The 17,800-nt window shown below is 33.2% G+C and overlaps 1 protein-coding gene across 5 annotated transcripts in view; it reads left to right on the forward strand.

Annotated features, from left to right (window-relative positions):
- DOCK3 (dedicator of cytokinesis 3) overlaps positions 1-17,800 on the forward strand; it is a 499,318-nt gene that overhangs the window by 288,174 nt on the left and 193,344 nt on the right. For all 5 annotated transcript variants that reach the window (XM_074283356.1, XM_074283357.1, XM_074283358.1 and 2 more), the window contains exon 6: positions 8,175-8,323. In XM_074283356.1, coding sequence (XP_074139457.1) covers positions 8,175-8,323 — 149 coding nt within the window. The remainder of the gene's footprint in view (positions 1-8,174; positions 8,324-17,800) is intronic.

A 17,800-nucleotide genomic window follows, 5' to 3' on the forward strand; every position in this document is an offset into this window, starting at 1 on the left:
GTAGCCCAGCAGCAGCAGGGATCAAATGTATATCTTTGATCCTCCCTACTGTCCTCATTCTGCAAAACAGAAGATTTCTAAGAGCCTCATTGGTCCTTACTGGTTCCAAAAGCCATGTTCAGAAAACATTAACAAACTGCTGAACTCTGAGGCAGTTTATTTGCCCATTTCTAAAGTCTGATGGCTGTCTCCATGGCATTTAGCCCTTTCACTCATGGCTGACTCTTTGTGACTCTAGTTGGGGTTTTCCTTGCAAAGATATTGGAGTTGTTTGCCATTTTCCTGTCCTTCTCCAGTCATTTTACAGATGAGGAAATTGAAAAACCAAGGGTTAAGTGACTGTGTTTAGGATCACACAGCTAATGTCTGAAGTGAAGATTTGAACTTAGGTCTTCTTGATTCCAGACCTGGTACTCTATCTATTGCACCACCTAGCCTAATAACTTAGAGTTACACAAACCATTTCTAAATGTTTTCCTTTAAATGTTGATCCTCTGATAGCAAAAAGTGTGTGTGTGTGTGTGTGTGTGTGTGTGTGTGTGTGTTCAATACATGCTGTGTTAGCTTTAGTACAACAATCTAGGACTTAAACACCTACTTAAATTCATTTAAATCCACAGGTGCTGTATTTTCTCTATCATCTTGCTGTTTGGGATATTGGCATTGGTATATTTTCTTATTTTTAAAGCAATTCTAGCTGAACTTACTGAATACTCTCAATCTGATAATTAATTGAAAAATGAATGTATTTGTCCCAAAATGGGATGCTATTAGATTAATTTTTAGGATCCTCCAACTAGAAATAAATTCCTATAAAAAGTATAGCCTTTGGACAGTTCAGGGAAACTGAGGCAGGACAATAAAAGGGAACTGTGGCACAACAATCTTAGTTTCCAGTCCAAGGTTATCAACTTGTCAGTTATTTAACCTTCTGTTCCATCCTACACCTAAATTAAGACAGGTCTTGGTGGGAAATAATAACTTTACACATGTTTTTAATTTATGGACTAAAACAAGCATTTCCATAACAGTATAATTTTTAAAAGATGGTTGTACATTAAACTGCAAATTATTGTGTACAACTTGCTACTCCTCTTAAATTTATAATAAAGTTATCATGTAAAAAAAGTATAGCCCTCTCAAGTTTAATATTAAATTAAAATTTCTATTAAAATATTAAAATCATTTATATAAAATCATTTACATAAATTAAATGTCATATAGAAGAGGGATTAGTTTTGTTTCTTTTGACCTTTACAGGCAGAACTATTACCAATGAAAAGAGGCAATCTAGATACATATGTCAGTCCTGTGTAAGGGAAAAGTCTTGGGGCAGAACTAATTTCCCCATATATAAAAGTTTGCAAATAGAGACTGCATGGCCAACTTGTTAAAGATTTTGAGATCCAAGTTGAAATAAAGAATTTCTAAGACCCTTTCTTTCCTTCCAATTCTGTAATTCTGTCTTTCTGACATTTTTATCATAGGTTGTCAACTTCCCAGATGAGTTAGCTGATGCTACTGGTTTGTAATTTGCATTCATGATTATATTCAGGGAAAACGTCACAGAAACACATAATTTAAGAGTTAGAAGAGAAATCAGAAGCAGTGTAGTCCAACTTGGCCATGAATGGAATCCCCACCATAAGATGCCCAATAAGCCTCAGTTTGAAAACTTCCAGAGTAGGGGAACCCATCACTTTTCAAAGGGCTTTTTCCACTTTTGGAGAACTGTATATTTTGGAAAGATTTTCCTGGCATCAAGCCAAAACTTTTCTTCCTCTTCTACCTGTCATTTCTTTTCAACCACTGTTGTTTTTTTTTTTTTGCCCAGATTCTACAAATCTAACCTCTCCTCCACAAAACAGCCCATCAAATACTTTAAGATAACTATCGTGCTTCTCCTGACCAAACAAACCAAACAGACAGTTCCTTTGATCAGTTCTTTTGTGGCATGGACTCAAGGTTCACATACTGATTCCCCTCCTTTGGACATTTTTCAGCTTATCAATGTCCTTCTTAAACTATGGCATTCAAAACTGAGCTCAGTCCTCCAGGTGAGTTTTAGTAATGGCAAAAAGTCTTCCCCTATCTCATAGCCCAAGGATGCACCAGCTTTTTTGATTGCCACAGATTGTTACATTGTTGACTCTGCTGAATTTGTGATCCACTAAAACCCTAATATCTTTTCCAGGACAACTACTGTGTAACCATATCGCCTCAGTCTTTTATTTGTGAAATTGATTTTTTTGTATCAATGATATATAAGACTTTATTTACATGTATACCTAATAAAATTATTATTATTAGATTTTTACCCAATATTCTATCTTGTCAAGATCCTCTTAGATCTTATGTTTGTTACCTATGCATTAGGCATCCCTCCAAAGATTCTTTCATCTGAAAACTTTATAACAATGACATTTTTGCTTTTATCCACATGACTAATAAAAATGTTATACATCATTCAACCAAACACAGGTTTACTAAAGAACTTCCCTAAGGAATACTTGCCATTTAGTTGTTTAATCATCAAGCATACTTTAAGTCTAGCCAAACTATCCATATCATCTTTTCCATAGGTCTACGTTTTCTCCACAAGGTTAGAATGTAATATTTTATCAAAAGTTTTGCTAAAATCTAAATAAATTGCATCCATATATCTTATCTGCAATTTAAAAATTCCATAAAAAAGGAAATAAGATTAGTTTAGAATTGACCAACAAACATTTATTAAGCACTTACCATGTGCTAGGCACTGTATTAATTGCTGAAATTATAAATAAAATTCTAAAACAATCCCTACTTTTGATCTATTTTTTAATCTATACTTTCTATTATCTTTTTGAAAATATCATTGGATTTTATTCTTTTTATTCTTTTCTTCTCTTTCTAAAATTTTACCAACATGATTTTAAAGATCCTTTCTAGAATTTTTACAGGGGTCAAAATCAAGCCAGATGACTTCTGGCTTTTAAATTCTATTCTCTTTTTTAAAATTAGCCCTAAATAATCTTTGCCCTTGGTACCATGATCTTTCAGTTATCATTGTATTTCTTTTTCAAGCAATGAGTTTTTTTTTAATTAATCTGTCTTTCCCACTAACCCTTCTGCCATTGAGAAAATTAAAAACAAACAAAACAAATCTTTCAGTATCTATCTACAAAGTCAAGCAAAATGAATTCATATTTGGCCATGTATAAAAATGTACATTTCCTTATGCATTTTAAGTTCATTTCTTCTGGCATATTATATGTTCATTTTTTGGGGACTCATGATTTATTATTTTATTGACCAGAGTTCTAAAGACTCTAAAGTTGCTTTTTTTCTATAATATTGCTATCACTGCATAAATTGTTCTCCTTGTTCTGATCCCTTCATTCTGCATCAATTCATATGTCTTCTCACTTCCTTTGAAATTGACTGTTTATCATTTTGTATAGCACAACAATATTTCATTACATCTTTTTGCCTCAAATTATTTAGCCATTCCACTTAGTTTCCAATTTGGCACTACCATAAAGAGCTGATATAAATTTCTGTGTGTAGACATCTTCATTCTTTGGCCTAATAGTGGTACAATTGGGTCAGAGGGCCTACAAAGTTTAGTAACTTTCTGTCACAGTTCCAAATTGCTTTCTAGAATGCCAGGAACAATTCACAGTTCTACTAATAGTGCTGCAACATTTATCATTTTCCTCTTTTTCTTATCTTTAACAGTTTCATAGGCATAAAGTGAAGTCTCAAATGTGCTTTAATTTGAATTTCTCTAATTATTAGTTATTTAAAGCATTTTTTCTTATGACAGTAATAGCTTGAATTTCTTTCTCTGGTAACTGTGTGTTCACATTCTTTTCACCACTATTCTATTGGGGGAATGGCTATGAATCATGTAAATTTGAATCAGGTCCTTATGGATCTTGAAAGTGAGACTTTCATCAAAGAAACATTGCAAAAAAATTTTTCCAGTCAGTTATTCCCCTTCTGATTTTACTGTTTTAGATTTGTTTGTAGCTTTTTTTATCTTGTGTGAATCTTCCTATCACTTGATTTTTCCTCTGTCTCCATAGATCTAAAAAGTAATGGTTTCTTCACTCTTCTAATTTATGATATAATCTTATATATACTTAGGTGATATATACATTTGGAGCTTATCTTGTCTTATTGGGTAACATGTTGGTCTAAATTTAATTATTCTCAGACTATCCAGTTTTTCCAGCAAATTTTTCAAACAGTGATCATTTCCCATAGTATCTGTAAACTTTGGGCTTACTGTGTTTGTTTTCTTCTATTTTGTGGACCTATTTTGTTCCCCAGAGATCTTTCTCTCTTCTTTTAACCAGTATAAAAATTATTTTAATGATTATTGCTTTGCAGTTCAGTTTGACATCTAATGTTGATAGAACTTAACTTGTTTTTGATGATACTATGCAAGGTCTTTGTAATCTTTTCTTTCCTTTCTAAATTTTTACCCACATCATTTTGATGATCTATTTTAGAATTATCTCAGAAGTCAAAGTCAAACTCACTGGCCTCTAGTTAATAAATTCTGTTCTCTTCCCTTTTTGACATTAGCCCGTAAAAATCTTTGTCCCTGGTACCATTTTCCTTGATCATTCAGATATCATTGTTAGTTATTCAGCAGTCACATTTAGGAGCTCTTTCAATACCTAAAGATGTTGTTTATATGATCATCTAAATTTATAAAGTATGGTAAGGAACTCTTTTTAGTCTTTTCTTCCATATCTTGGCAATCAACTACCTGTTAATTATTTCAAATATAGTTTTGGTGTGGGGGGTTTTTGAGGGGGATGGTTTGGATTTTCCTGAATTTCTCTTGCCAGCCTCAGCTCTTTCTGAGCTTTAGAATTCTTGATGCTATTTTCACAGGACCATGACATGCTCTTATCTTCATCCTATTAACTGAGTTTGCTTCTATCTTCTTTGATACATTTCTTTTTTTTTTTCTTTTTAATGTAAGGTGTTTAATCAGTATGTTCTCTGTGTACCTGTTTCAGGCTTTTTAGACAAATCCCATTTTCTCCTACTTGTAATCATTTCCTCAGTACTTTCTTGGGAGTTCTCGATAGGGATATACACAAAAAAGGCAATAGATAAAAGAGAGGTTTGTTGGAGAAGCATTATATCTGAAGAAAGTATATTTATGTGAAGAAATTCGGAAGTCATAAGGAGGCAATATGATGGAAAGCACTTCATTCCTGAACATTCCTCTTAGTCTGATTTTTCCCAACAGTTTAGTTCCAGGTTTTCTCAGAATTCTTTGAAATTTGCTTTCTCCAAATCTGGATCACATGCCAGACAAGATTCAGGTTTCCTCTTCTTCTCCATTAAAAACTTTCAGAAGTCTTTTCTCTCTTTGCCCCCACCAAGCATTCCCATCAATTGTAGTCAGTTCCATCCTGTTAATATGGATAAGATTCACAATTGAATTTCTCCTTCTGAAGGATGAAATTTTGATTAAGATAAGTCAAGAAATTAATAATGATTCTACAAATGATATATATAGAGAGAGCATGATCCAGTAGATATCTAGATAATTGTAACCACAAGATCTTATAAGACTCTTCACCTGTTTTCTCTTTTTGTTTGGAGTATATTGCAGCAACAAAACTATATCTATTTCTCTTCCTTCATTGACCTTCATTCAGATACTCTCCATCAAGTTTCCTCTTTCTCATTCCTAATTTCTTCACATGAGTAGTGCTTCTCCACCATCCCTTTTCCTCTTTGTTTTGAATGAAAAACTTCTACAAAGAAAGAATTAAAATAGAGATTTTAGTTTATTAACATCAGTGGCTAAAGAAAATTGCATTTATTTCCAACAAAGAAAAATGTGGAGACACTCTCACTTCTAGGGTTAGTTTATAAACATATATAATTCTAATTTTTTTTAAATTCTGACTTATTATTCATTTTGTAATATCACTTAGAAATTGTCTCAGGGTAGGAAATAGACTAAAAAAAAGGTAAGATTACAAATAAACAAAAGGTGGTACAGTGGAATGCCAGACCTGAAATCAGGAAGACTCATCTTCATGAGTTCAAATCCAGACTTAGACATTTACTAATAGTGTGACTGTGGGCACGTCACTTACTCTGTTTGCCTCAGTTTTCCTTATCTGTTAAATGAGATGGAGAAGGAAATGGCAAATCTCTCTAGTATTTTTGCCAAGAAAACTCTAAATGGAGTCATAAAGAGTCAGATATGAGGGGAAAAAACTGAGCAACAAAAATATTACAGATGTTCACAGTAAAGTGTATGAAAATGTTTCCATTTTATTCTTATGAAGCTCATACTCGTAATTAGTCATCAAGAATAAAAGCAATTTGTTCCTAGGCGGAAGAGGTTGAAAACTCTAGTGCTAATAATACTTATTAGAAATTCTGTTTACATTCTCCAATTGATAATTGGTCAAAGGATAAGAACAGACAATTCTCAGATAATGAAATTGAAACTATATCCACTCATATGAAAAAGTGTTCCAAATCACTATTGATCAGAGAAATGCAAATTAAGACAACTCTGAGATATCACTACACACCTGTAAGATTGGCTAAGATGACAGGAAAAGATAATGATGAATGTTGGAGGGGATGTGGGAAAACTGGGACACTGATACATTGTTGGTGGAGTTGTGAAAGAATCTGGCCATTTTGGAGAGCAATCTGGAACTATGCCCAAAAAGTTATCAAACTGTGCATACCCTTTGATCCAGCAGTGCTCTTATTGGGCTTATAACCCAAAGAGATGCTAAAGAGGGGAAAGGGACCTATGTGTGCCAAAGTGTTTGTAGCATCTCTTTTCGTAGTGGCTAGAAACTGGAAGATGAATGCATGTCCATCAATTGGAGAATGATTGGGTAAATTAGGGTATATGAAGGCTATGGAATATTATTGCTCTGTAAGGAATGACCAGCAGGATGAATTCAGAAAGGCTTGGAGAGACTTATATGAACTCATGCTGGGTGAAATGAGCAGAACCAGAAGATCACTATACACTTCAACAACAATACTGTATGAGGATGTATTCTGATGGAAGTGGAAATCTTCAACATAAAGAAGATCCAACTCACTTCCAGTTGATCAATGATGGACAGAAACAACTACATCCAGAGAAGGAACACTGGGAAGTGAATGTAAATTGTTAGCATTACTGTCTATCTACCCAGGTTACTTATACCTTCGGAATTCAATACTTAATGTGCAACAAGAAAATTGGATTTACACACATAAATTATATCTAGGTTATACTGTAACACATGTAAAATGTATGAGATTGCCTGGCATCTAGGGGAGGGAATAGAGGGAAGGAGGGGAAAATCTGGAAAAATGAATACAAGGGATAATGTTATAAAAAAATTACTCATGCATATAGACTGTCAAAAATGTATAATTATAAAATTAATTTAAAAAATTAAAAAAGAAAAAAAATTCTGTTTAGAGAACTAGATGAATTTTGGGAACCTACTGTGAATTTAATGGTGTGATCTGAAATTTAATGTTGACCACAGTCTTTATAGAAAATGACCTTCCCATCTCCTCCCCCACCCACACAAACTTGGCATTTACAATCATTTTTTGTTTTATTTTGTTTTTTTACCAATATTTACTAAAACTATCTATTCCATACTATATATTTGAATAGGTATTTATGATTATAAAAACTTGTTGCTACAGCAGGTTCCAGAGCTGCTTTCAGGGAACTAAGCTGTGGAGTCCATCTCTTTTTAAAATTTCTGATTATGCTTTAATGGTTTGATTTTGTCTAAAAGTACAATGCACCCAAATAGGGTCATGTAAAATAAAACATAAAACCTGGAAAATAAAACAAAAATAAGGGCCTAGACTCTAAACTATCTAAACAATCAAGAAATAAATGCATTGTAAAATTACATTATTTTAATTTTCTAGCCAACATTTTCCTGATGTATTTTGAAAACTGTGAATATATTTATGGAATCTTATGCACATGAGGGATTAACAAAGTTTTTAAGTCTATATGGAAAAGAGTTGAATAAACAGTTTTGTTCTTTGAATCTCCATTTTGCAGATCAGAAAAATGAGTGTATTTTGTATTTTTAATTTGATTTCTTTTTGTCTTTTTTTTCCACTCCCTTTCCTATTCCTCTTTTTCCCCTCAAATTCCCTTACAGAAACACAAAGTAGATCTTTTCTACAAATTACGTCATGTAATGAATGAACTTATTGACCTTCGGAGGCAGCTACTCTCTGGTCACCTTACTCAGGATCAGGTGCGAGAGGTTAAGAGACACATCACAGTGCGCCTAGACTGGGGGAATGAGTAAGTATGATTATACTTCAACACTTTCTCCAACTACTTTATAATTATTCAACTCTCTTTGAATTTGCAAGGTGGTAAAGCTTCTTTAGTTAGAGAATGACCCTTCTTACACAGAATTTTTTCTGTCTCTTATATTGACACTTACTGGCTGTGTAACCCTGGCAGTCACTTACCCCTATTGTGTCAGTTTCCCCATCTGTAAAATGAGCTGGAGATGGAAATGACAAACCACTCCGGTATCTTTGCCAAGAAACCCCAAAAGAGCCCCAAAATGTTAAACATGACCAATAACTGAACAGAAAATATTAAGTGAAACAGCTGAGGTCAAAGAAAGGAAAAGAGAAGCAGGAAAGAATATCAGGTGTCAGGAAGACCTGCAAAAGTCACTTAACTTCTCTAAAATCTGTAAAATGGGGGAAATGATAGCCTCTACTTCTCTAGGCTGTTGTGAAGACCAAATGAGATCATAATTGTAAGGCACTTCACTCAGTGCCTGACACACATGAGCGCTTATGTTAATGTTATCTATTACTAGTTGAGTGACCCCAGGCAAGTTATCTCTCAGGACTGTGGTGTGGATAAAATGAGATACATGGAAAGTGCTTTGCAAGCCTTCTAGCACCATATAAATTACTTATTTATGTATACATATATATAATATTTATATGTAATACTTATCATTTTTATTTTTATTACATTATAGTTTTGAATATTTAAATCTATGTACAATGAATAAGAATCTGAAGAAATTTCACAAAAAAGGGTTTTGTGCTGCCAAATATTCTTTGTCATGTCATATTTTTAAAGTGTCATTTATTTGTATAGCAATTGCAAAGAAAATCTGAGGCTTTGGGATAGGAAAATTATACCAGAACCTGCAACCTTCTTTTTCTTACTTTTCCATTGGTATTGTAATCCTTATACTTTTCTTTTAAATCACTCGTTATATAAGTGGGTCTTTAGAAAATGGAGAACAGTGGGAATTGGAGGGGGGAGAGAAGCACATAAATATTTGATTGAAAATTAATATGTAAATAATGATCTCAATTGAAAACAAACCTATCTAAAAGTCAACTTGGGAATTCTATGTATGTGATGTTTGGCTATGCAAAGCCCAAGAGTTATAGATCTAAATGGTATGTGCTGTGTCATACTTCTTCCTAAAGGATACATTCGAAGCACAAAATAATAGTTTTCCATGATACAACAGGTCGGTCTTATTCATGTGGAGTTCTGTTTTATTAAAGAATTTTGAGATTGTGTTGACTAACAGAGACCATGAAGAAAAAAAGATCATACAAAACTACCTTAAGGATTAAAGTAAATATAATTAATTAGCACAATCATTTTACTATATTGAGTAGAAGACAGGACATGGAAGAAAATTCTGCCAAGTATCTTCTTACTTTGATCTGTTATTCTCCTAGTTAGTCATACTTGAGTATGAGTATGACAGTTCATTCCTCTAAAATAAACTTTCTAAAATAACACCATATATGTCAACTTATAAATAAATTAGCTAGGAGAAAATCGCATAAAGTAGTAAAGACTGCAATATATTAAAAAATTTATATATCCTAAGATGAATCCAGTGCTTATGTGTGAATTGTTTTCCTCTGGGCCCAAGGATAAAATTCCTTGGCAGAAGAAACTGGCAGAGTAATTTTTGCTGCTCTGGGCACCCAAGGCTGATTACCTTCCCTCCCCAGATGAAAACAGGAGCACAAGTCACATAGGATTTACATAGTGACACACTATTCCTCTCCCTCTTTTCCCTTCCTGTTTTCCTTCCTTTGCTTTCTCCATGTGGTCTTTCTTAAAGATAGCCCACAAGGGGCAAAAATGGAAGCTGGGCTACTTTGAGAATGAGCCAACCAGGGGAAAATCAGCAAATATTTTAATATGTAATAGGCAAAGAAGAACAAAACAGAATAGCATGTACGAATCTATGATCTTACCTTATATAGAGTTTTGGTTTTTTAAAAGTGAGTATTCAATTTAACTTGGGAGTAACAAAATTATCATTTGTTTTTGTCTGAATTTCTGACCTTTTTAATTCTTTGTATTTTATTATTGATACTCTTTTTAAAAAAAAAAAATCTCTATGACTACCTAGTATCTCACCAATTCACACACACACAATCCTGAATAGAAAATTTTCACAAAGTAAATCCACATATGAGCCATGTTTGAAAAAAAACTCTTACTCTGGTATACTTACTATAAGATCAAGAAGAGCAGATACACCTAGGAGAATGCCTGCCACATGATGAGTGTTTAGCAAGTTCTTGTCAATTAATTGATTGCACCATCTCTAGTTCATTGTGCAGTTTCCTAGGGGTGGAAGACAGGATTAATCACTACTCAACTTTAATTCTTTGGAGACTTGTCACTATACTATACAATATCAGCAGAAGAATATTGTTATTTCAAAGGTGGGCCTTCTTTCAAGGATACCTTTAGAGTAATTAAAAGCACTGATCCAAAAATACCCTGATTTTTTTTAACCTTTCAATTGCTGCCTGATTTCATGGATAGTATTTTGATGCCCCCAAAGAGGCAAGGACTCTTTATCTAGCTCCTTTGCAGTATTGGAAAATAGTGATAGATAGGAGACCCTGTTGAAGATGCTCTAATTAAAAATATTGACAACATACATTCTCTAATAACTCTATGGAGACTTTGTCTCTGTCCGCTTTTACAGAGAAGGATAAGAGTTCCAAAAACGAAATCAATTATTTTCAAGGTACAAATAAATCATAATTCCTTTGCACTGTCTTTTTTCATTTTTCCCATCAGTACATCTAAAGATACAAAAATCTATAAAACCAGAATTTTCACAGTATAACTTATGACAGAATTGTCAGTCAGTCAACAAGCACTAATAAGTACTTACTATATTTTAGTCACTATGCTAAGCTCTGGAGATTCAAAGAAAATAAAAGCATAGTCCCTGTGCATATTCATATTCTAAAATAGGAAAAACTATGTGGATACAGTATTCATTCACAGGATTCACACATTCAGAAGGAAAAATACTAGAAATTACAAGGACTGGGAAAGACCCTCTATGGAAAGAGGTATTTGAATGAATATTTAAGAAAACCCAGAGAAGTCGGTACATGAAATGGATAGAATTCCAGATATCAGGGACAGTCAATGAAAAAGCACAGTTAAGAAATGAAGTGTCCATTATTATAGAATCATAGCATACAGGAGAGGATGGAAGAAAAAAATACAAGAAGTTTGGAGATGTAGAAAGGGGCCTGATTTGAAGGGCTTTAAATACCAAACGGAAATTTATTTTTGATCCTAGAGGTAAGAAAGTAAGAGGAGAGAGTAACATGGTTAATTGTGCTCTTTAGAAAAATCACTTTAGCATCTAAATGTAAGGTAGATTCAAGTAGAAAGAAACTTGAAGCAGGAAGACAAGGCTGTTGCCATATTCTATTATGAACTTCAACCAAAGTTTGGTGGTTGTGTGGGAGAAAGACAAATATACAAGAGATGTGATAAAAATAGAAATAAGGCAGCTTGGCAACATGTGAAATCCGTGACATGAGTTCGAGAGGGAAATCAAGGAGTGCCAGTAGTAGTACCTACCAATAGTAGAAACTAGCAGCATAGTAGTGCCTTTGACTAGTAATAGCAGAGACTGAGATTAAAGATTGTTGGGAATGGGGAGGTGAGGAGAGAAGGCAATAAGCTCTTTTTTAAACATATTTGAGTTTGAGATCTTGATTTTGGATAGAGTAGGACTAATTATATAATCTGGTAATCATTTGCACAGAGATAATTGAGCCCATTGGAGGTGATGAGATCATATTTAATGGATATGGCCAAGAGAACAATCCAGCAAAGGAAACTAAGAGGAAGTAGTCATATACATAGGAAGGAAAACCCAAGATAGATCAATGTTATAAAAATCTAAAGAAAAGAGAATGTCCAGGAAGAGACAGTGATCCACAATGGCAAGAAGAATAAAGATGGAGAAGAGCCTTTAGATTGGCAATTAAGAGCTCATTAATGAGATTTGCTTGTTATGCTTCAGTCTGATGCTGAGAAAATAAGTCCCTGAAAACTGTGTTGTATTTGTTCACTTATTTAATTTGTAAAGCTATAAAACCGATCTGCAGTTTAATGCTATACCAAGTTTAAATGTTGGAGATTGTTAACAGGTACAAACCTGTACTTACATGATTAAATCTTTGCAAGAGCAAAATTTGTAAGCATTTTAAAGAAATGTTGAAGGTGTGCATAGAAATTTCAAAAAGTAAAAATTATACATTTAATTTTCTTCAACATATCCCTATATTCACGCCTACTTCTACTCTTGACTCGGGATTTCTCTGCCTTGCCCTCTTGACCCCCTTTCTGGCTGCCTTTTATGCTTTGTCTTTTCCAGTTAGAAATTTAGAAACTGTCTTCCTTCTTTATATTTATATTTCCATTTATATTTTCACTTCTTAGCCAGTGTCTAACACACAGTAGGCACTCAACAAATGTATTTTCTATCTCAAAAAAATACCTTCCTACTAAAAGATTTTCCTTATCCCATAATCTCATGAGTATAATGATTCTACATCACTAAATACAAACAAGCTGCATTAGTTCATTAATATTATCTGACACTTAAAAACATCTGCCTCTGATACTTTGTGATGCTACTTTCTCAAAAACATGAGAGTTCACATGGAAATTAAATGAAATAAAAGACCTTTTTATGAATTTATCACATGCAGGTATCTCTTTCAAAGCTTCCATTAAACTTAAATTGTGTATTGTCAGAGGAAAAATATGCATTTGCCACAAATATTGAAAATTGGAACTAAAATAATCTCGGGGCCTTCAGAATCCTGCACAGCAGTAAAATCCAAAAATTCAAAATGGTGGCCTCAGACATTTACTAGCTTGTGACACTAAGAGAATCAATTAACCCCAAATGCTTCCAAACAAAAGTTCAAAATGGAACAAGATCATAGGAGCATAGAATTAAAACTGAAAAGAATCTCACATACAATTTACTCCAACTCCTTAATTATATAGATTAAAAAACAGTCCCAAAGCTCTTAAATGACTTGCCTAGTTATACAGGTTGTAAGTGCCAGAGCTAGAATTCAAACATAGAATTGATGCAGTTATTCAGTATACAAAATGCCACCAGCCCATGGATAAATGAAATTTGTTTATTTGAGGAATGGCCTAATGAATAATGGAATTTAAGGTATCTAAAGGCCAATAGAACAATAGTAATGATTTGATGATTTGCATTTACATGAGCTATATGGCTTATAAAGCATTTTTCTTCCCAAACAACCATGTCAGAGAGACAGTACAAATCTCCATTTTACAGAAAAGAAGACTGAAACTTAAAGCTCAGAGAAATGTTGACTTGTTCAGTGATGTACACTACTAAATAGCAAATAGAATTTGAACTCTAAGCTTCCAACCCTGTTTGCTTTCTATATAACTTCTGCCTTTAAGTAGCATATTTGAACATAATTACTTAAATGCCCTTAATCTTAAGCTATATTTAAAGCATATCTAGTTTTTTTAAACTCTTTTGGGTTTAGTTTTTCTGTCAAAAATGGAATGTGAATGTTCTTAAATCCCACAATAACAAAAAAAACAAAAACAGAAATAAGCAAAAAATGTTATTTTTAGTTTGAAGCTGAAATGAAGAGGAAATCTTTGTTATCTTCCCAGAGTAACCATAGAAGAATCAATTAAGTGAATTTGAATATCATAGGAAAACTTACCTAAGTCCTGTGGGATTTCATCACATAAGTCATTTTTAGGTGGACAGCACTGACGTGGAATAACTGAATGAAAAGCATATATTCAGAGGTCAGGAACTGGATGTAAATGAGAAGTGGGAGAGAAGTTATACCTTAATTATCTAGTGATACTACTAAACAGATTACTTAAGTGTCATAAAGAGATTCTGAAGTCAAAGCATAAATATTTTATACTTTAACCTCTGAAAGATGAAGAAAGTATTACCTGTTTAGATGTTCCTGATATAATATAATAATGTCATTCCTTCACCTTAAAGCCTATTATGAATGAAAGTTTTTTAGTGCTTTGAACTAGGTGGTAGAGTCAGAGATAGGTAAGTAGACAGACAGACAGACAGATAGATCGAAAGAAAGATAGATAGATAGATAGATAGATAGATAGATAGATAGATAGATAGATAGATAGTAGAAGGACCTCAGAAATGAATATTCCCATACTATAACTTATTTTTGTATAAAAATGAAGAACTGTATCTTTCATTTTAACTCCAGCCACAAAAGCTTGCTGCTGCTGCATGTTTTGAATTTATGTATTGCCATTTCTGTAAAGCAGCCTTATAAATAAGTCTAATAAGTCAGCCCACACACATTTCTGGCAGAGATAGCAGAATGTCCAAGGAAATAGTCTTTCCTACTCACTCCACACAAACAGTAGATAAACAACTATTTGTAAGCATTGACTTGGCTTTTTATAAGTATTATTCTCACTCACTTCTCAGCTGAGGGAATCGAAGTATGACCAGTGATGACAGTTCTGAGATTTAGCCTAATGTTAAATCTGCTAAAATGTGCTGTCATGAGAGTTGGCTTTCACATATTTCTCATCAAAGTTATGAAGGTGAAGAGATCACATCTAGTATTCTTCCTGCTGTAGTGAAGTTTATTTTGTATTCTTGAGTGATGGTATTGGAGCCAAGGGTATGTTCTATAACTGGAGTTCTCAAGTGAATCATTACATTTGAAGAATTTAATAGCAATTTTACTCCCTTCAAAGGAGATTTCTTTATGTATGCTTTCTTTTTCTATGCATCCTTTCTTATCATCAAGGAACACTTCTCAAACGACATTGACTATGGTCCTTATTACAGATATTTGAATTTGAGATGAATCAAAGGAGAGGGAGTCCTTATTGCCTCATAAAACTTTTAAATAAGACCAAAATGTTATATTCATGTATATAGCAGGACAATGACAAGATAAGAGCCATTAACTTGTCTTTTCCTAGACTCTTACTTATCTCCAAGAGTATACTAACTAACAGAAGAAAGAAAAAAAATCCTAATTATAGTAATGATTGCTGTGATGATAGATATGGAGAATTTTGATGAGCTCTAGAACTTTCACTTATTGGCCTATGGATATCATGGTATTAAATTTTGGGAACAGTGAGGATTAACTTGAGAACTCTTCAGTTATAGAGGGTGTCCTCGGCTCCAATATTATTATTATGACATATCAAGGATCATTACATGCTGCATCAATAAAGCATCCTCTCCAATATTCTGATTCAAGTCATTGTGTTGTAATTCTTGGCTTCCTGATTATAACAATCAGACTTTCCCAAGTTTGTATTTTATGTCATCCCATAATTGGAGAATAACTTTCAAATTTTCCAAAATTTCAGATGGTCTTCAAAGCAAGAAAGCTATTGAATGAGAATATTACCAGATTTTTATTCTTCCAGTGAAATATTACTGACTTAGAATACAATTTTTGAAGCCACAGATCTAAAGTTATTTCAAAGAAATAGAAAGCAGCAGATTAAAGAAATGGAATGTGGTCCACAGTTGCTCTGAGACTTAGATCCTTGAGGGAGAGAAACAGAATCTATAATCAACCATCTCATTTATATGTGTTGAAGGAACTCAGTACTGACACTGGATTTAGTTTTATCTTTAAAATAATTTGCCTGGTTTTCAGAATTATTTTGCCAATAATTTCTAGGATAATAATAATAACAAAGTTAGACCTTTCTTTAAAACTTTAAGGTTGTCAAAATACTTTCCTCATAACAATCTGGCAAGGTAAAGAATGCAAGTATTGATACTCCATTTAAAAATAATGAGGGGAAAAGGCTCAGGGAAAAAATTACTTTGCCATGGTCTCTAAGTTTCCTGTTATATGTCGTTTATACCTAATGAATGTAAGAATTAGGAATAGGAGGTCTTCTTCATTCACAAATTTAATACTGTTTCCATCACACCATGTCGTGACTCTGTTTATGAAGCTAACAGTAGGTTCTTGCTCTTTTCATCATGAGAATATCATTAATAACTTCTGTACTTTGGAGAACACATAGTCACATTTTAAAATAAGTAAAAGGTATTTTTGCACAAGAAGAACCTGTAGAATTAGAAATGCTAATATCAGTTAAAAGTAGACTGTAATGGTTTGTTCTCCTTAGCAATTTCCTATCACATAGTGTTAGCAACATTGACTGGTTGGCATTAGTGTTGGTGTTAACCTTTAGCAACTTGATATGCAAAAATTGCTCAGTATAAATTTGATAGGGATAAAAATATCTTCCATCTTCCATGATTTCCTTATACAATAATTAGTAAAGTTCACTGTGTCATCAAGTTGTTAATGAATTGTGTGATAAGAAGAACAGTGGAAAGTTCTTCCTCATAATGTTATTCATCAAGTTCAGTTTATTTCTTACCCAATGAGTCTTTGTTAAATTCCTGCTAGCATCATGCCATATGTTAGAGAGAAAGAGAAAGAAATACATGGCAGCATTTTGACCTGAGAAGTTTGCAATCTTATTGGACAGATAAGAATGCATGCTTCTCCTTTCTTAATATATGGGTTCTTTTTCCTCATCCATCAGCTGTAAAACCATCCTGTTTTGTCCTTTCCCATCAACCCTGTATGAGAAAGATTCTTTTATTTACAAGAACTCCGTAATACATCTTCATAAGAACAGGGCAGTCAAGTCATATGTATATTAAACTTATTTGAATTCAACTTTACAACTGCCACAGAAAGAAAGAGATAATGGTTTAACTATTGTGTGTCCATTCTTTACTATATGTTCCACAATATAATGATGAAATGAGAAACATTCCCACAACCTCCACCATACTGTGTGATTCTCAGGTTTCTTCTTCATCATAATCAAAAACTTTCTATTTTTTCAAACAGTCTAGGGCAGCTAAGTGATATAGGGTATTGGATTTGAAGTCAGGAAGATCTGAGTTGAAATCCTGCTCCAGACACCTAGGCAAATCACAACTTCTCTCAGTCAGCCTCAGTTTCCCCATTTGTAAAATGAAGAATTATAAGAGCACCTACTTTACATGGTTTTTGTAAGGATTAAATGAGATAATACATGTAAGATGCTTTGCAAAACACCAGGTTTTTATAAGCATTAGCTTCAGTTAGTTGTTTAATTTGCTCCTGGTTGGTTAAAAAGTCCCTCCTTTGACTTCTTTGTTCTGTCTTGCCTCCTGATAAAATAAGAAGACAAAACAAATATATAATATTTTCAAATATCATAACACTTATGTGTAAAATTTTTTAAGAGTTATTTTCCCAGGTCATTAGTTTCCTTATATCTATTTTTTTTCCTTTGTATAGATATCTTGGTTTCCATTATCTAATTGTTTTCATTATAACTATCTTAGATCCTACTACTTTCTGATACCAACTATCTTATTTTAAAGATATCCTAGCTCCT

Source organism: Sminthopsis crassicaudata, chromosome 1, assembly GCF_048593235.1.
Source record: "Sminthopsis crassicaudata isolate SCR6 chromosome 1, ASM4859323v1, whole genome shotgun sequence".
In the NCBI taxonomy this organism is placed as follows: Eukaryota; Metazoa; Chordata; class Mammalia; order Dasyuromorphia; family Dasyuridae; genus Sminthopsis; species Sminthopsis crassicaudata.